General features: G+C 34.0%; 1 protein-coding gene across 2 annotated transcripts in view; it reads left to right on the top strand.

The window, feature by feature from the left end:
- The window catches only part of LOC137642702 (tubulin alpha-2 chain), a 63,852-nt gene that overhangs the window by 30,595 nt on the left and 20,225 nt on the right, over positions 1–13,032 (top strand). The window contains exon 2 of one of the 2 annotated variants that reach the window (XM_068375495.1): positions 1,853–1,882. The exons of the other annotated variant lie outside the window; for it this stretch is intronic. Coding sequence (XP_068231596.1) covers positions 1,853–1,882 — 30 coding nt within the window. The remainder of the gene's footprint in view (positions 1–1,852; positions 1,883–13,032) is intronic. 2 annotated transcript variants of the gene reach the window in all.

Here is a 13,032-nt window from a genome sequence, read left to right on the forward strand (position 1 = left end):
GACATCACGTGACTAGCCCGCATGGTTGTTCTCTTTTCGTGATACCCAAGAGTGGTCAAGGAGAGACAAACGATTAAAAAAGGACTTGATGTCGAATACTACTACTTTTGCGGTCTCTCTCTCTCTCTCTCTCTCTCTCTCTCTCTCTCTCTCTCTCTCTCTCTCTCTCTCTCTCTCTCTCTCTCAAGTGTGTGTACACACACACACACACACATACATACATACATACATACATATATATATATATATATATATATATATATATATATATATATATATATATATAGTTATCATAAAAATTCTTTCTAAACAGATAAAAATCTTACTTCCATTTCTACGGACAAACTAAATGTAGCCTTTGCTCCAGCTGTCATGCTTATTATAGTAATAAAATATCAAAACACTAAAACCCTCAGCTTAACATGTATTCATGGCTTTAAAATCTGTCACTTTTGCTCCCCACAGTCTCTCAAAAATCTGGATCTACTATACGGATGAAAAAATAATAAATCATAAAAACAAACAAAGTTACCACAAATTGATGTGGGATCCAGCAAGCTAAATTTAGAGCAATCTACATCTCGGGTTTTCTCTCACGTCGTCAAAAGTGCAGATTCCAACATGGACTCTCTTCAAGGCATAATATCTTTGTCCCCAGCTTTCAATTAGGTCGAGTGGTCCTCTGGTCTTTACGTGTTAAAATCTAAACCACATGTTGAATTTAAAGCCTTTTTCTTAATTTTAAGGTATTTGGGATTTCCAGTTTAATCATTGAGAACTTGTGGCATAAGGAATATGTCACTTGATGATCTATCCAATTGCAGCACCAGTTTCATACTTTAGATCTGAAATAGACAGCATCCTGGGTCTCTGAATCCTACAAATTAAGACTGAATAGGAAATATTTATGAAGTGGGGCTCGTTTTGTAGTTGTTTTTTCTTTTGAAGTCTTGGTAGTATGACCTCATTACCTACCATTAAATGCCATAATTTGAGCAGACATACGCAACAAAATCGTGCAAAAACAAAAAATCCAAATAGTATTGACAATCAAATTTATAAAAGAAATGAAAACGAAGGAAATTATTTCCCCTTGAACTATCAGCCTTCTTTACAGGAAGTAAAAGAGTATTTCTTATAGCATTCCTCCAATTTAATATCCTCTCTCTCTCTCTCTCTCTCTCTCTCTCTCTCTCTCTCTCTCTCTCTCTCTCTCTCTCTCTCTCTCTCTCTCTCTCTCTCTAGGGTCCTTATCCCTTTGAGTTAAAGTAAACTTCACGAATTCTAATACTCAATATCTCAGTTTTATTGTGATAATGGCATATATACAGTATATATTTCTGAGCATGAAATGTGAATTATATTTGTTAATAATATAGCTCATTTGAATTGAATAATACTTTGCATGAGAATAAGCATCATGATAATTTTGCATGAATTGTGATAGCACGCTTAAAAAATTACTTAACAATGAATCAAAGGCCCCGTTATGACCTCCACTCAGAATCTTATTTTCCTTAGAGGAAAAGTGGGATGATTTTAAAGATACAATAAAACATATAAGTACCTACATTAACTTTACTTCTAAACCGGATTTTTTGCCTGAAATTCAATCTAGCTTGCTATTAAAATGTCACATAAAGTCCAACCTGAGTTTTACGTTTTTTTTTTAATACGTGTTTTTAATACCAAGTTTGGTTCTTACTTTCAGTTTTAATTTGCACTAAATCCACAGTAACTTTTGTTTGATTGAATCCTTAAGGAAATTTTGCAAGCTCCCACTCCCCTTCCCCAACTGAGGCACCGAAATTACTTTTGAGTTGATTTTGTGTTTTTCTTTTTCCTATTTCAGGGCCCATTAGTAACTCCATTCGCACAACAGGTAATGGCAATGGAAGTTGAATAAAAGGCCTTTTGAGTAAGGGCGTCACACGAGACGAGTTTTCGAAATGACCAAACTCTAAGTGGTGACAGGAAATGAAAGAGGTTTTTAATGATTGTAAATCCTTTCTTCCTTCTCTCATGGTTTACGCCCGAATGGCGTTCACGTCTTTTCCAACTCCGGATGACGGTTTTTCGACTCCTTGGTTTTCTTTCCGCTTTCGTTTTCTAGCACGATATCTGTTTATCCTGGTCTAAGCACACTTTCTAAAGTATACCCACTAGACAAGAGACGAGGAAACTTATAATCTCGGACATAAGACAACATTTCTTGGATGTTGTCAAATCAATGACTTGCGTGAATGTATCCCAAAAACTAAAAAAAAAATGAGTTATTCAGCTAGTCTTTACAACATCTATTTACATAAACAACGCTTGAAATAAACTTATGTGTTTTATGAAAGGAACTCATAACTCGTATGCTCTAAAGCTGTTCCTTCAATATTGCATCCAGTTGTCTGTGCACATTTTCCGCTACATGCAGAGCATGAAGAACTAATGCCATGTATGATGTGTCTAGTGATGAAAACCTATCTATAAAAAGAATTTTACGCGGGAATATACATCAATATATAATTTTTTTGCTGATTTACAAGTAAAATGGAAAATATTTTATCGTTATCATTTCAAGATATAAAAGATATTTTCATGGACTATGTATACATGAACTTTTTGGGATCGGATTTCTAACAAATAAAGAGAAATCCGGTTCCTGAAAACTTCTTGCTTCTTGGGCGCATTGGCTAAATTTCGTCTACTGGATATGTTTTGTCCACTGAGTACATGTTTTGTTCTATAACATTCTTTTTAATGCAAGAAAAAAATAAAACATACCTATACAAGTTTGGAAATATCTACCGATTCATAAGAATCCGAGTACATACATTTCGACTTTGATTTTTATAAAATAGACCATATCCTTGCCTTTTCTCAACCGTTCGCCATGTCACGTTGTGACAGAATGCATATGGATGGGTCCAGTATGCATCTTTGCATCAGTATAGTCTCAGAGTCATTTTGGGCATTATCATTTCGAATTTAGAATTATAAGATCTATTTAAATCACTTTATTACTGGATGAAATTGTCCTATACAGTCAACTGCCTCATATGATCAAATTTACCTTTTCTTGAAAGGGATGCGATTACGCCTGACACGGCTACTCTTGGATACAATATTTAGATGACTTAATTCATATACCAAAGAATAAACGTTTGCAAGCTCGTTGCGGAAAACAAATGAAAGCGTTATCAATCTATAAACCTACTTACACTAAATTATATCCGTTCTTTTCTTTCTACGAGTGGTAACTTGAATAATAAAAATGTAAAATAAAATAAAGTATTCTTTTTAGAGTTTTAGATGAAAGTGAGGTCTGTATTAAACAGGAAAACGCGACTTGCCCATGTTTTTAATGCGCATCTTCATTTGCTTGCTTTTTTTTTTTTTAACTTAGGTCAGATCAAGGTCATTAAATATACAGCCGCTGATATTGTCACGCAAGGTTTTCCCTTCTACCACAGGAGGTTCACCACAATATCGAATATAATTAACGGCCGTACGATTGAACTCATCCAAGCGTTCGTCTTGGAGGAGAGCAACTCGAGTTCATTTAATGGTCCAATTTGTCGCTACGCCTTCTTCTTCCAACGCCTCCTCCGGCGGGATATTGTCGCCCCATGTCGCGATAGGGTTCACTGCATCACTCAGGTCGTCCTGATAATTCGCTCAACGCTTCATTGGGAATTTTGACTGACTGCGTTTCCTGCTGCATTTTCATATCCATTTTATACCCTTCTTTTTTTCCAGATTTTCTTAATACGTGTAATGTGGCATTACAAATATTTCAAACGATGTTTATAATGCTTCTTCTTCCATTTTTCATCATAAATAAATGAATTTTTATCCACTCCATTTCCTTATACTTCCGATTTTAAGAACTACATTGGAGAGAAATACTGTACAATGTCAAATACTGTGGCAATCTCAACGGTCACCATATATGAATTAATTTCTTCCATTCCATTTCCTAGCACCTTTCGATTTTACGAATTACATTGAAGAGAAACTGGACATCAAAAATTGGCAATGTCAACAGTCAGCACTGCGTCTTGGCAAAGAAATAGGATCGTGAGTCGTGTTCTTGAATAATTTCTTCATCTTAATCCCAATCATAAATGAGTGGTAATTTCCAAACTGCACAGTGACAATCACGTAAGGACACTGCGGTTCGATACCGTCCTTGTAATTATCTTGATTACTGCAATTGTGTTTGCGTTGATAGCTATAATCAAAGTTGTATCAAAAGGTTTTCATCCGTGAGTTTATATTACCATGCTATTGCTTAAAGGTGACGTTCGCACCACATTAAAAATTCGATCAAAGCAGAATAAGAATTTTGTAAAAAGTAATCGTTTTAATACAGAAACTTTAGACAAAGATAAAAAACATTGAAGAATTATGAGAAATGAAAGAGAGAAGACAAAAAGGGAGTGGGGAAACATAAGAAAAACTAAAATTCGATTAAAACAAAATAAGAATTAAAAAATAATAATCATTTTAATTTAAAAAAACTTATGACAAAAAAAGAAGTATGAGAAATGAAAGGGGGCGAAGTAAAAAGTAGTTGGAAACGTAACAAAACCAAAAATTCGATAAAAACAAAATAGAAATTACAAAAGTAATGATCATTTTAATTTAGTAAACTTGTGACAAAGAAAAAAGTGAAGAATTGTGAGAAATGAAAGGGAGTGAAGTAAAAAGGAGTTGGAAACGTAAGAAAACAAAAAGTTCGATCAAAACAAAATATGAATTAAAAAATAGTAATCGTTTTCATTTAGAAAACTTTTGACAAAAAAAAAAAAAATGAAGAATTGGGAAGGAATGAAAGGGGGTGAAGATAAAAATGAGTAGGGAACGTAAGAAAACAAAAAGTTCGATCAAAACAAAATATGAATTAAAAAATAATTGCTTTCCTTTAAAAAACTTTTGACAAAAAAAAAAAAAAAAAAAAAAAAAAAAAAAAAAAAAAAAAAAAAACACTGAAGAATTGGGAGGGAATGAAAGGGGGTGAAGATAAAAATGAGTAGGGAACGTAAGAAACCCAAAACGCGTACACACAGAGAAGAAACAGGTGTGATGACGGATCGGTTCACTTGAAAAGGGGGGGATTTGGGGCATTCAGGATGGTGGTCATTACTTTCCCGGAACACCTGTAGCAGGGCCGGCCGGCTACCTGTCTTTTTTTTCTTTAAGTGCTTCCGGTACTCTCTTGCGCGTTCTTACACTTCACTAAATCCTTCCCATCAAACGCCCTCTCTTTGAGTCCGCCCATTTCCTTTTTGAAAAGTCTTCGTCCTATCTCAGGGTTTCTTGTACTTTTTTATTACTGCTTTTATGAGTCTGTGTTAAATATACTGTATGAATGGATATGTCAATTAAACCTGTTGATAAATATGTATCTATGTACGTATGTACATATAATGATAGACATATACTTATGTAGACATACATATTTATATATCTATCTGTATACTAAACACACACAGACACACACACACATAATATATATATATATACATATATATATATATATATATATATATATATATATATACATATATATATATACATACATATATATACATACATATATATATACATACATATATATACATACATATATATATATATATATATATATATATATATATATATATATATACATATACACACATATATATGTGTGTGTGTATGTATGTGTGTATGAGTGGCTTTAAAGTGCTTACTCTCACATTCCCATTCACTGGTGAGGCGAGAATGATAAATATAAAAATCACACAAAAACTCAGTCGCTGATCCGGAATATGGCGTCACAATGCAAACAATTTAGAGTTAATACTTGAACATGCCTTAGACCTCCGAGGGACAAGGAAAAAGCTTGTCAGGGAAATCCCTCCTCATCTTTCGCCACATTTCGACATTCCTTCCACGTAAAACGTTTCCCCAAAAATCTCCACCTAACCCATAAAAGATCCCATTTCCCCGTCTTTGTCCCTCGGTAAACATCTTAGTATTAATATCAGATAAACACGAATGACCCAAATGATTATCCACCCTATCTTTTTATGTGACATGTAAATCTTAAACTTTGAGGCATGTGTACGAATGGTCAGTAATGATAATCGTAATGATTTGTCTCTGTTGATTCAGGCTCAAGCTTAAACCACCGTTTATTCTCTTTCGTCGGGTCTTGCACCATTTAGGTTTAAGCCTAAACCTAAGCTATGGCTTATTTTATTTCACTCGGTTTACGCACCATTTCCTTCCAAACATACAGCCATAAACTGGGTGTGTTATGCGAATAACTTGAGAGTGGATGTTTTCCCCCCTCCCCATCCATACCATACTATGGCCTTCATTTAGAGATAATAATAATAATAATAATAAAATATCTCTGCCATGCCAGTCCCTCACAATTAGAAATATACTCAAAAGCTTTTAAGCAACACTTTATGGTCACTAGCATCTTGAATCTTTCATTAGCCCAGGTCTACAGTAAATCCAGGGGGAAGTTCACAAAATAAAAATGAGAATGTGGTCTAATCCCTGAAGAGGCATCAAGCCCAACTGTCAGGGAGAGAAACCCTACAAAAGACAAATTATTCGGCCATTTAGAATCCAGCAAAGAATTTTCTCGTTAAACAACTTTTAAAATACCTAATAGACAAATAAAGATCATTAAGAGTATTTAATATGTCAATGTTATAAATATAAATCTTTAGTTATGCAATATTGCAATCAGTTAAAACCCTATTGATTAAGAAGCAATCAATAGCATCTAGCCTATTCAACTACTGTATATTAGATATATTTTATTTGAACACGTGTAAATACTGGATAACGTCTTCAATTAGTTTGATTCATTGTATCAATATCTGAATGAGAGAATATCAATCAATTCCGAAAATATTTCCCAGAAGGAAAAAATAATATGCATAAATACATATTCTGCACACGAGTGTATTCGTTTTGTGAGGACATGATTGTGTTTTCCATAAAATGGTTCTGTCACCTACTGTTAGGAATTGTTTGGATAAGGTTAAGATTCCAAGCGAAAAAGGGGCGAGGAGGTGGGTGTGCTTTACGGTTCATGAGTGGGCTGAGAAGGAGAAATGCGGGGTCTTCTATCTTAAAGACAACCAAGGTAAACAAAAGACACTTCGAATCACTTCTACACGTAAACATGTTATCCGGCAATTTCGAATTAAAATCCCTCATCCATAACAATATTAATGACGATAACTGAAAAAAAAATGTAACAAAAAATAAATACTACTGTTACGTATGCTAATATCACTGATACTATTTTGATAAATAATCCGTTACTGGTATGGATTTTTGTTTTTGGTTATTGACCCTTAACAAAACTTTCATGATGGTACATTTCGACCGGTAAAATTTGTATTTTCAAAACCTATGTACTATATGCGTTTTTCTTAGACATAAAATATTGATTAGAAATTCAGATCTTAAGATGGATCTATGTAAGTGATAAAAAATGGGCAATTGCCCCACGTAAAGTTGGAAGTTTGATGAGATGCAAACTCACTTTATCGCATGATAGCATTGTTTTGCAGGAGGAACACATTTTAGATTACACATTCGATTTGCAAATCAAAGCTCGTGAAACTAATGACATTTCACTTACATTATGCGATAGACAAGTATCATATTATTACAAAATTTCGTATACATATTCACTTCACTTTATCCTACTAAAAAAAAGTTTTATCCGATTTATAAAGTGGGCCATTGCTAATTATTCCGAAGAAACAGTCCTAAAAATGAGACCAAATTTTACTTTTTTTCTTTCAAGATGTATTAGGAAATGCTTCTAAAGTTAATGGCATTCATGCGAAAGGAGTTGAAGGGGAAGAGGTTTAAAGGTCGTGGTTCCTTTCGCCTAACCATAATACTAAATCTGATAAACCTAATTCTTGTTATTACTGTAGTAGGATCCAACCTCCAGGTCCTGTAATCTTACTTCGATTGTCCAAAAATTTTTCATAAATAGTCTACAAATGCATAAACGACTGAGAAGTATATAGCCTAATATATACAGCATTTATATATATATATATATACATATATATATATATATATATATATATATATATATATATATATATATATACATATATATATATATATATATATATATATAATTTATATATATATATATATATATATATATATATATATATATATACATACATATATATATATATATATATATATATATATATATAATTTATATATATATATATATATATATATATATATATATATATATATATATATAGTGTGTGTGTGTGTGTGTGTGCGCTTAGACGTGTTCCAAATACATCATACTCGGCATCCTTTTTATTGGGACAACCTTAGACCAGCAAAAAACCTCCCATGAGTGACTCATGCCAATTCTTCGTATCTCACAATAGACCAGCTTTATTTAAGACGCTGTTGGTTTTCAAAGCGTCCAAATAAGGCGTCGGTATTGTCTTATCACGACTAAATCTACGTGGTCTTTTCATTTTGTCCCTTAAGGGCATTGACACTTGCATGCTCCGAATTTACAATACAAGAGTAAAAAAATTTGCAACCTCCCTCCCTCCCCCTTTCAAAATTTGAGCGGTGCCGACGAAAGGACTCAGGTGAAATTGCCACGTTTTGCCTTGAGAATCCTTACCAAAGGCTGAGCGATACTACTGGACTAGAAAGTAAATGATTTCGTCCTGGTGGAAATTCGGCCATTTGATTTTACAACTTCCGTCGCCCGGAGGTTCCTCCAGTCCTTCGAGTTTACAATATGCTCCTCTCGGTCCCTTTAAAGGTTCTTCCTGAGTCACGCAAAGCTCAATAGCCTTCAGCTCAAGCTGGGATGTTCTTGAAAGACCAAACAAAGTAGGAAACATGAAGCATTAAATCGTAAAATAGGATGGTTGTTCAATTCCTTTCACCTTAATAATTACTCATCAAGTTATTTCCATTATCCCCATTTTATTGAAAATAAATATGTTGACCAACACCTCATGACAACTTTTTGAATATCTATTGCAAAATTAGGACACAGAAAGCTCAAATATTTTAAAACCTATAATTACGAAAACATGTGCATGTATACACAAAAACAAAAAAAACTACAACAAATGGGAACAATCAAAGAAACAAAAAACCACCCTAAGCCTTAACTTACCCTTCTAGAGACCTCTCAAATTTTAAGATCAGTTTATTAAGGTCTGAGATGAAGCTCAAGCGAAAGTGAAAACAAATAATCGGAGACTCGAGAGGGTGTAAATTGAGCCACAGGGATTAGGGCACGATTTCATTTTCTTTATTATGACCAGATTATGACCCACTGTCGCCGGTATGAGAGAGAGAGAGAGAGAGAGAGAGAGAGAGAGAGAGAGAGAGAGAGAGAGAGAGAGAGAAAGAGAGATAGCCTTGAAAAGAGAAAGTATCTCTCTTTCTCTCTCTCTCTCTCTCTCTCTCTCTCTCTCTCTCTCTCTCTCTCTCTCTCTCTCTCTTAATAAATTCAACTGATGTCTGAGAAAAGACCGACCGACCGACCGACTGCATGCCCCTTCGGTGAGTCAACCTTTGATTAAAACTTTTAACGAGATGGTTCAGAGATGGCAGCACTGCTGTCTTCCCCTCTCCTTCGTTTTCTTCTTCCTCTCTTCTTGTATCTTTCCGCATTACTATTCGAGGCCAGGAAGGTATTTCCTTTTTCCTGTGTTACATCTACACACTCATCACACTCGTGCTTCGTTTAGTCTGTGTTACATTTACTTTCCTTCTGAATGTTTCTGAAGTTAATAATAATAATAATAATAATAATAATAATAATAATAATAATTTTCAATCACATCTAAGGATATATATATATATATATATATATATATATATATATAATATATGTATATGTATATATATATATATGTATATGTATATATATATATATATATATATATATATATATATATATATATATATACATATATATATAGCATCAGTCGTTACTAGTCCTCTGCAGGGCAAAATATCTCAGACATGCCCTGCCAATCACATCTGTTTATAGCCTATCAGCAAATTCTCTTAGCTCATCAATCCCCATCTTTTCTTCCTTCCCTTGCTTCGTTTATAATCTCTGGGGACCTAACATATTATTCTTAATGCCCATCTATTATTTGTCATTCACATTATATATCCAACCCGTGTTCATTTCTTTTTCTTTCATGCTATAATATCCTCTACTTTAGTTTTCTCTCGTACTCATATTTTTTTTCTTCCCCTTTTTTTTACCTTAGTGTTATTCTCAATTTTATTCGTTCCACTGCTCTTTGAGTTGTAACTAGCTTATGTTCTAAGGCTTTGGTAATGCTCCAAGTTTCTGATGCATAAGTTAATACTAGTAAGGCCATCTGATTAAATACTTTTCTTTTTAAAGAAAGTAGCATGTTACATTTCATAATCTCATTCATATGTATATATACTGTACTGTGTGTGCAGGTAGGTAATAGCACGTGAAGCGGTGTTCGTTAATGTTGCTGTAACGAAACAACCACTAAAAAACCTTCACTTATAAATGAATAAACGTCAGTAAATTCATGTATTTTTCTGTCATGGGCTATTAACCGAAGAATAATTAGTTTTACCCCAGTTATCAGTTGCCATTTACCAGGCAATTCTATATTTTCCTTGGAAATAGGAACATCTATAAGACAAAAGAAAGTTTTCAACAGTTGGTACAATTTGAAGATTGGTATTCTATTCTGAAGGTTGATTAACTGATTATATGCAATCTAGCGTTATATTATATTTTACTGACACTTGTTTCAAGAGAGAGAGAGAGAGAGAGAGAGAGAGAGAGAGAGAGAGAGAGAGAGAGAGAGAGAGAGAGAGCTGTTTGTTCTAGAAATGTGTGATTAGGAAATATATAATTGCTTAGAAACATGATTTAATATTATCGATTAAGCAGGAAATTAAAAACAATAATTTTAAGATAAAATAATGAAACTTTAAACATAATATAAAATGGGTACTATTAAATACCTTAGTAAATGCCTCAACAAATCGTAATTTACAAACGAGAATTTTTTTTTCTATTTTTTTTTACCATGTATCGTTACTTTTAATCTATTTCTTTTTTATCTTTAATTTTCTCTAAATTTTCGCATTTATTCTTTCCTCGGTCATCTTTCATTCTATTCTCTTATCATGAAATCACTTTTCTTGGTATATAAAATACTCTTCCTGTCATTTTTCTTTTTTAGATGTATTTAACTTGCAGTCCCCGGTCGAAGGAGACTTGAACAAGGAGGAAGATTCGCCAGGATTCCTTCCAGTTTATTAGCGATTTCCTTTCAGCTGCTCTTTCTTCAGCGCTGTCCCCCATACTGCGTTCAACCCCACCCCACCCCCATTCTTCCTGGCCTTTAAATCGTTGGTGTTTTCTCGGAACTCTCTCTCTCTCTCTCTCTCTCTCTCTCTCTCTCTCTCTCTCTCTCTCTCTCTCTCTCTCTCTCTCTCTCTCTCTCTCTCTCCACACAATTTTTGTTTTCGACAGTCATGATAGTTTGTTCATCAATTTTCGCCTGTCATGTGATTTGTATCCCTAATTGCTAATGAGGGCTGGGAGGTCACGTGGCATTCCAATAAAGACTTCTTTATCGTGTTGCATTTCATGATTTATATAATTTTATAGAATATTTCATCACCCAGGCAACATATTTAGCCATTTCCATGAGTCACTGGCTTCCAACTATAAACAACTCGATATCAAAGTAAAAAAAAAAAGCAATAAATCAGATATACAATTGCTTACAAAACTGAATCAAAGGGGCCACCATTTTTTCAATATTGCTTTGTTTTTCAGCGAGTCGATATCATAACGAGAGAGAGAGAGAGAGAGAGAGAGAGAGAGAGAGAGAGAGAGAGAGAGAGAGAGAGAGAGAGAGAGAGAGAGAGAGAGAGAGTCTACGACAATGCTTAAGCCTTTAACTTCGTTATATAATATGAAAACTAAACGAATACTAAGCTTTTGAGTCGAGGCTAATTAATCTTATAAAGATGGGTCGTTATACCTTTCTGATTTTCTATTCTAACTTTTCACTACTCCGACACACATACAGAAAGGCTTTATGCAAGAGTTCACTGTCGTCGTGCTGAATCAAACTGGCCTTATACCAGCAGGTGCTTCTCCTCCTTGCAGACGTCGTTGTCGCGTCGGTTCGACCACTTATACTCATTACTTCCGCTCATCTGCTTTAGTGATTACTCATGATTTTGTTCCTTTCCGGAACTCACCTTTCACACACACACTTCCAAGTTGTAGTTGCAACGCCACACATGCAAAGCAATAACGTGGATCGAAATGAAGAGCGAGGAAATACATTGATTTTTTAATGCTGTAAAATACATTTGACCAATTCATAAATATTTATAAATTTGTGAATGTTTTATGGGCTGTTTCTCTGCCTCTTGGAAATGTCATTACTCTAGACGTTTTATTCATTCATATTACTTTATACTTAAATTTCTTCTAATTTTCTATATTCACTTACTTGCTTTTCGGAAAGTTAAACTCACGTATCTCATCTTCCCGTTTTTTCTCTCCTTTACTTTTAATTTCTTTATTTTTTTAGAGGTACGTGACCGAAATGCTCAGAATCATATCTCTTTTTATAAACTCTTTGACCAGATTCTTTTCCAGAATTTTTTTTTTTTTTTTTTTTACTTAAGTATCATCCGTTTTTTATTTATTGGTCGAATTTTTTACTCTTATTCATTGTATATTTTCAAGATTAGAGATTTTTTTTTCACCGGAAGTTCAGTCATTTCTTTCCGCTTCCAACTGGATTTTCACTAGTTAGTCTTTCTCCCTTTCTCCTTTCCTTTTCTTGTTCGTCGCAAATTTATTGACTGAAGGTCTGGGCAGGTGCACACCACTCAGGCGTTCTTACTTTCCTGTCCGCTTCAGTAGTTGTGCCATCGAGTGTGATTCTCTTAATGACGTTCTCTTCCTTCCTG

Source organism: Palaemon carinicauda, chromosome 6, assembly GCF_036898095.1.
Source record: "Palaemon carinicauda isolate YSFRI2023 chromosome 6, ASM3689809v2, whole genome shotgun sequence".
NCBI lineage: Eukaryota > Metazoa > Arthropoda > Malacostraca > Decapoda > Palaemonidae > Palaemon > Palaemon carinicauda.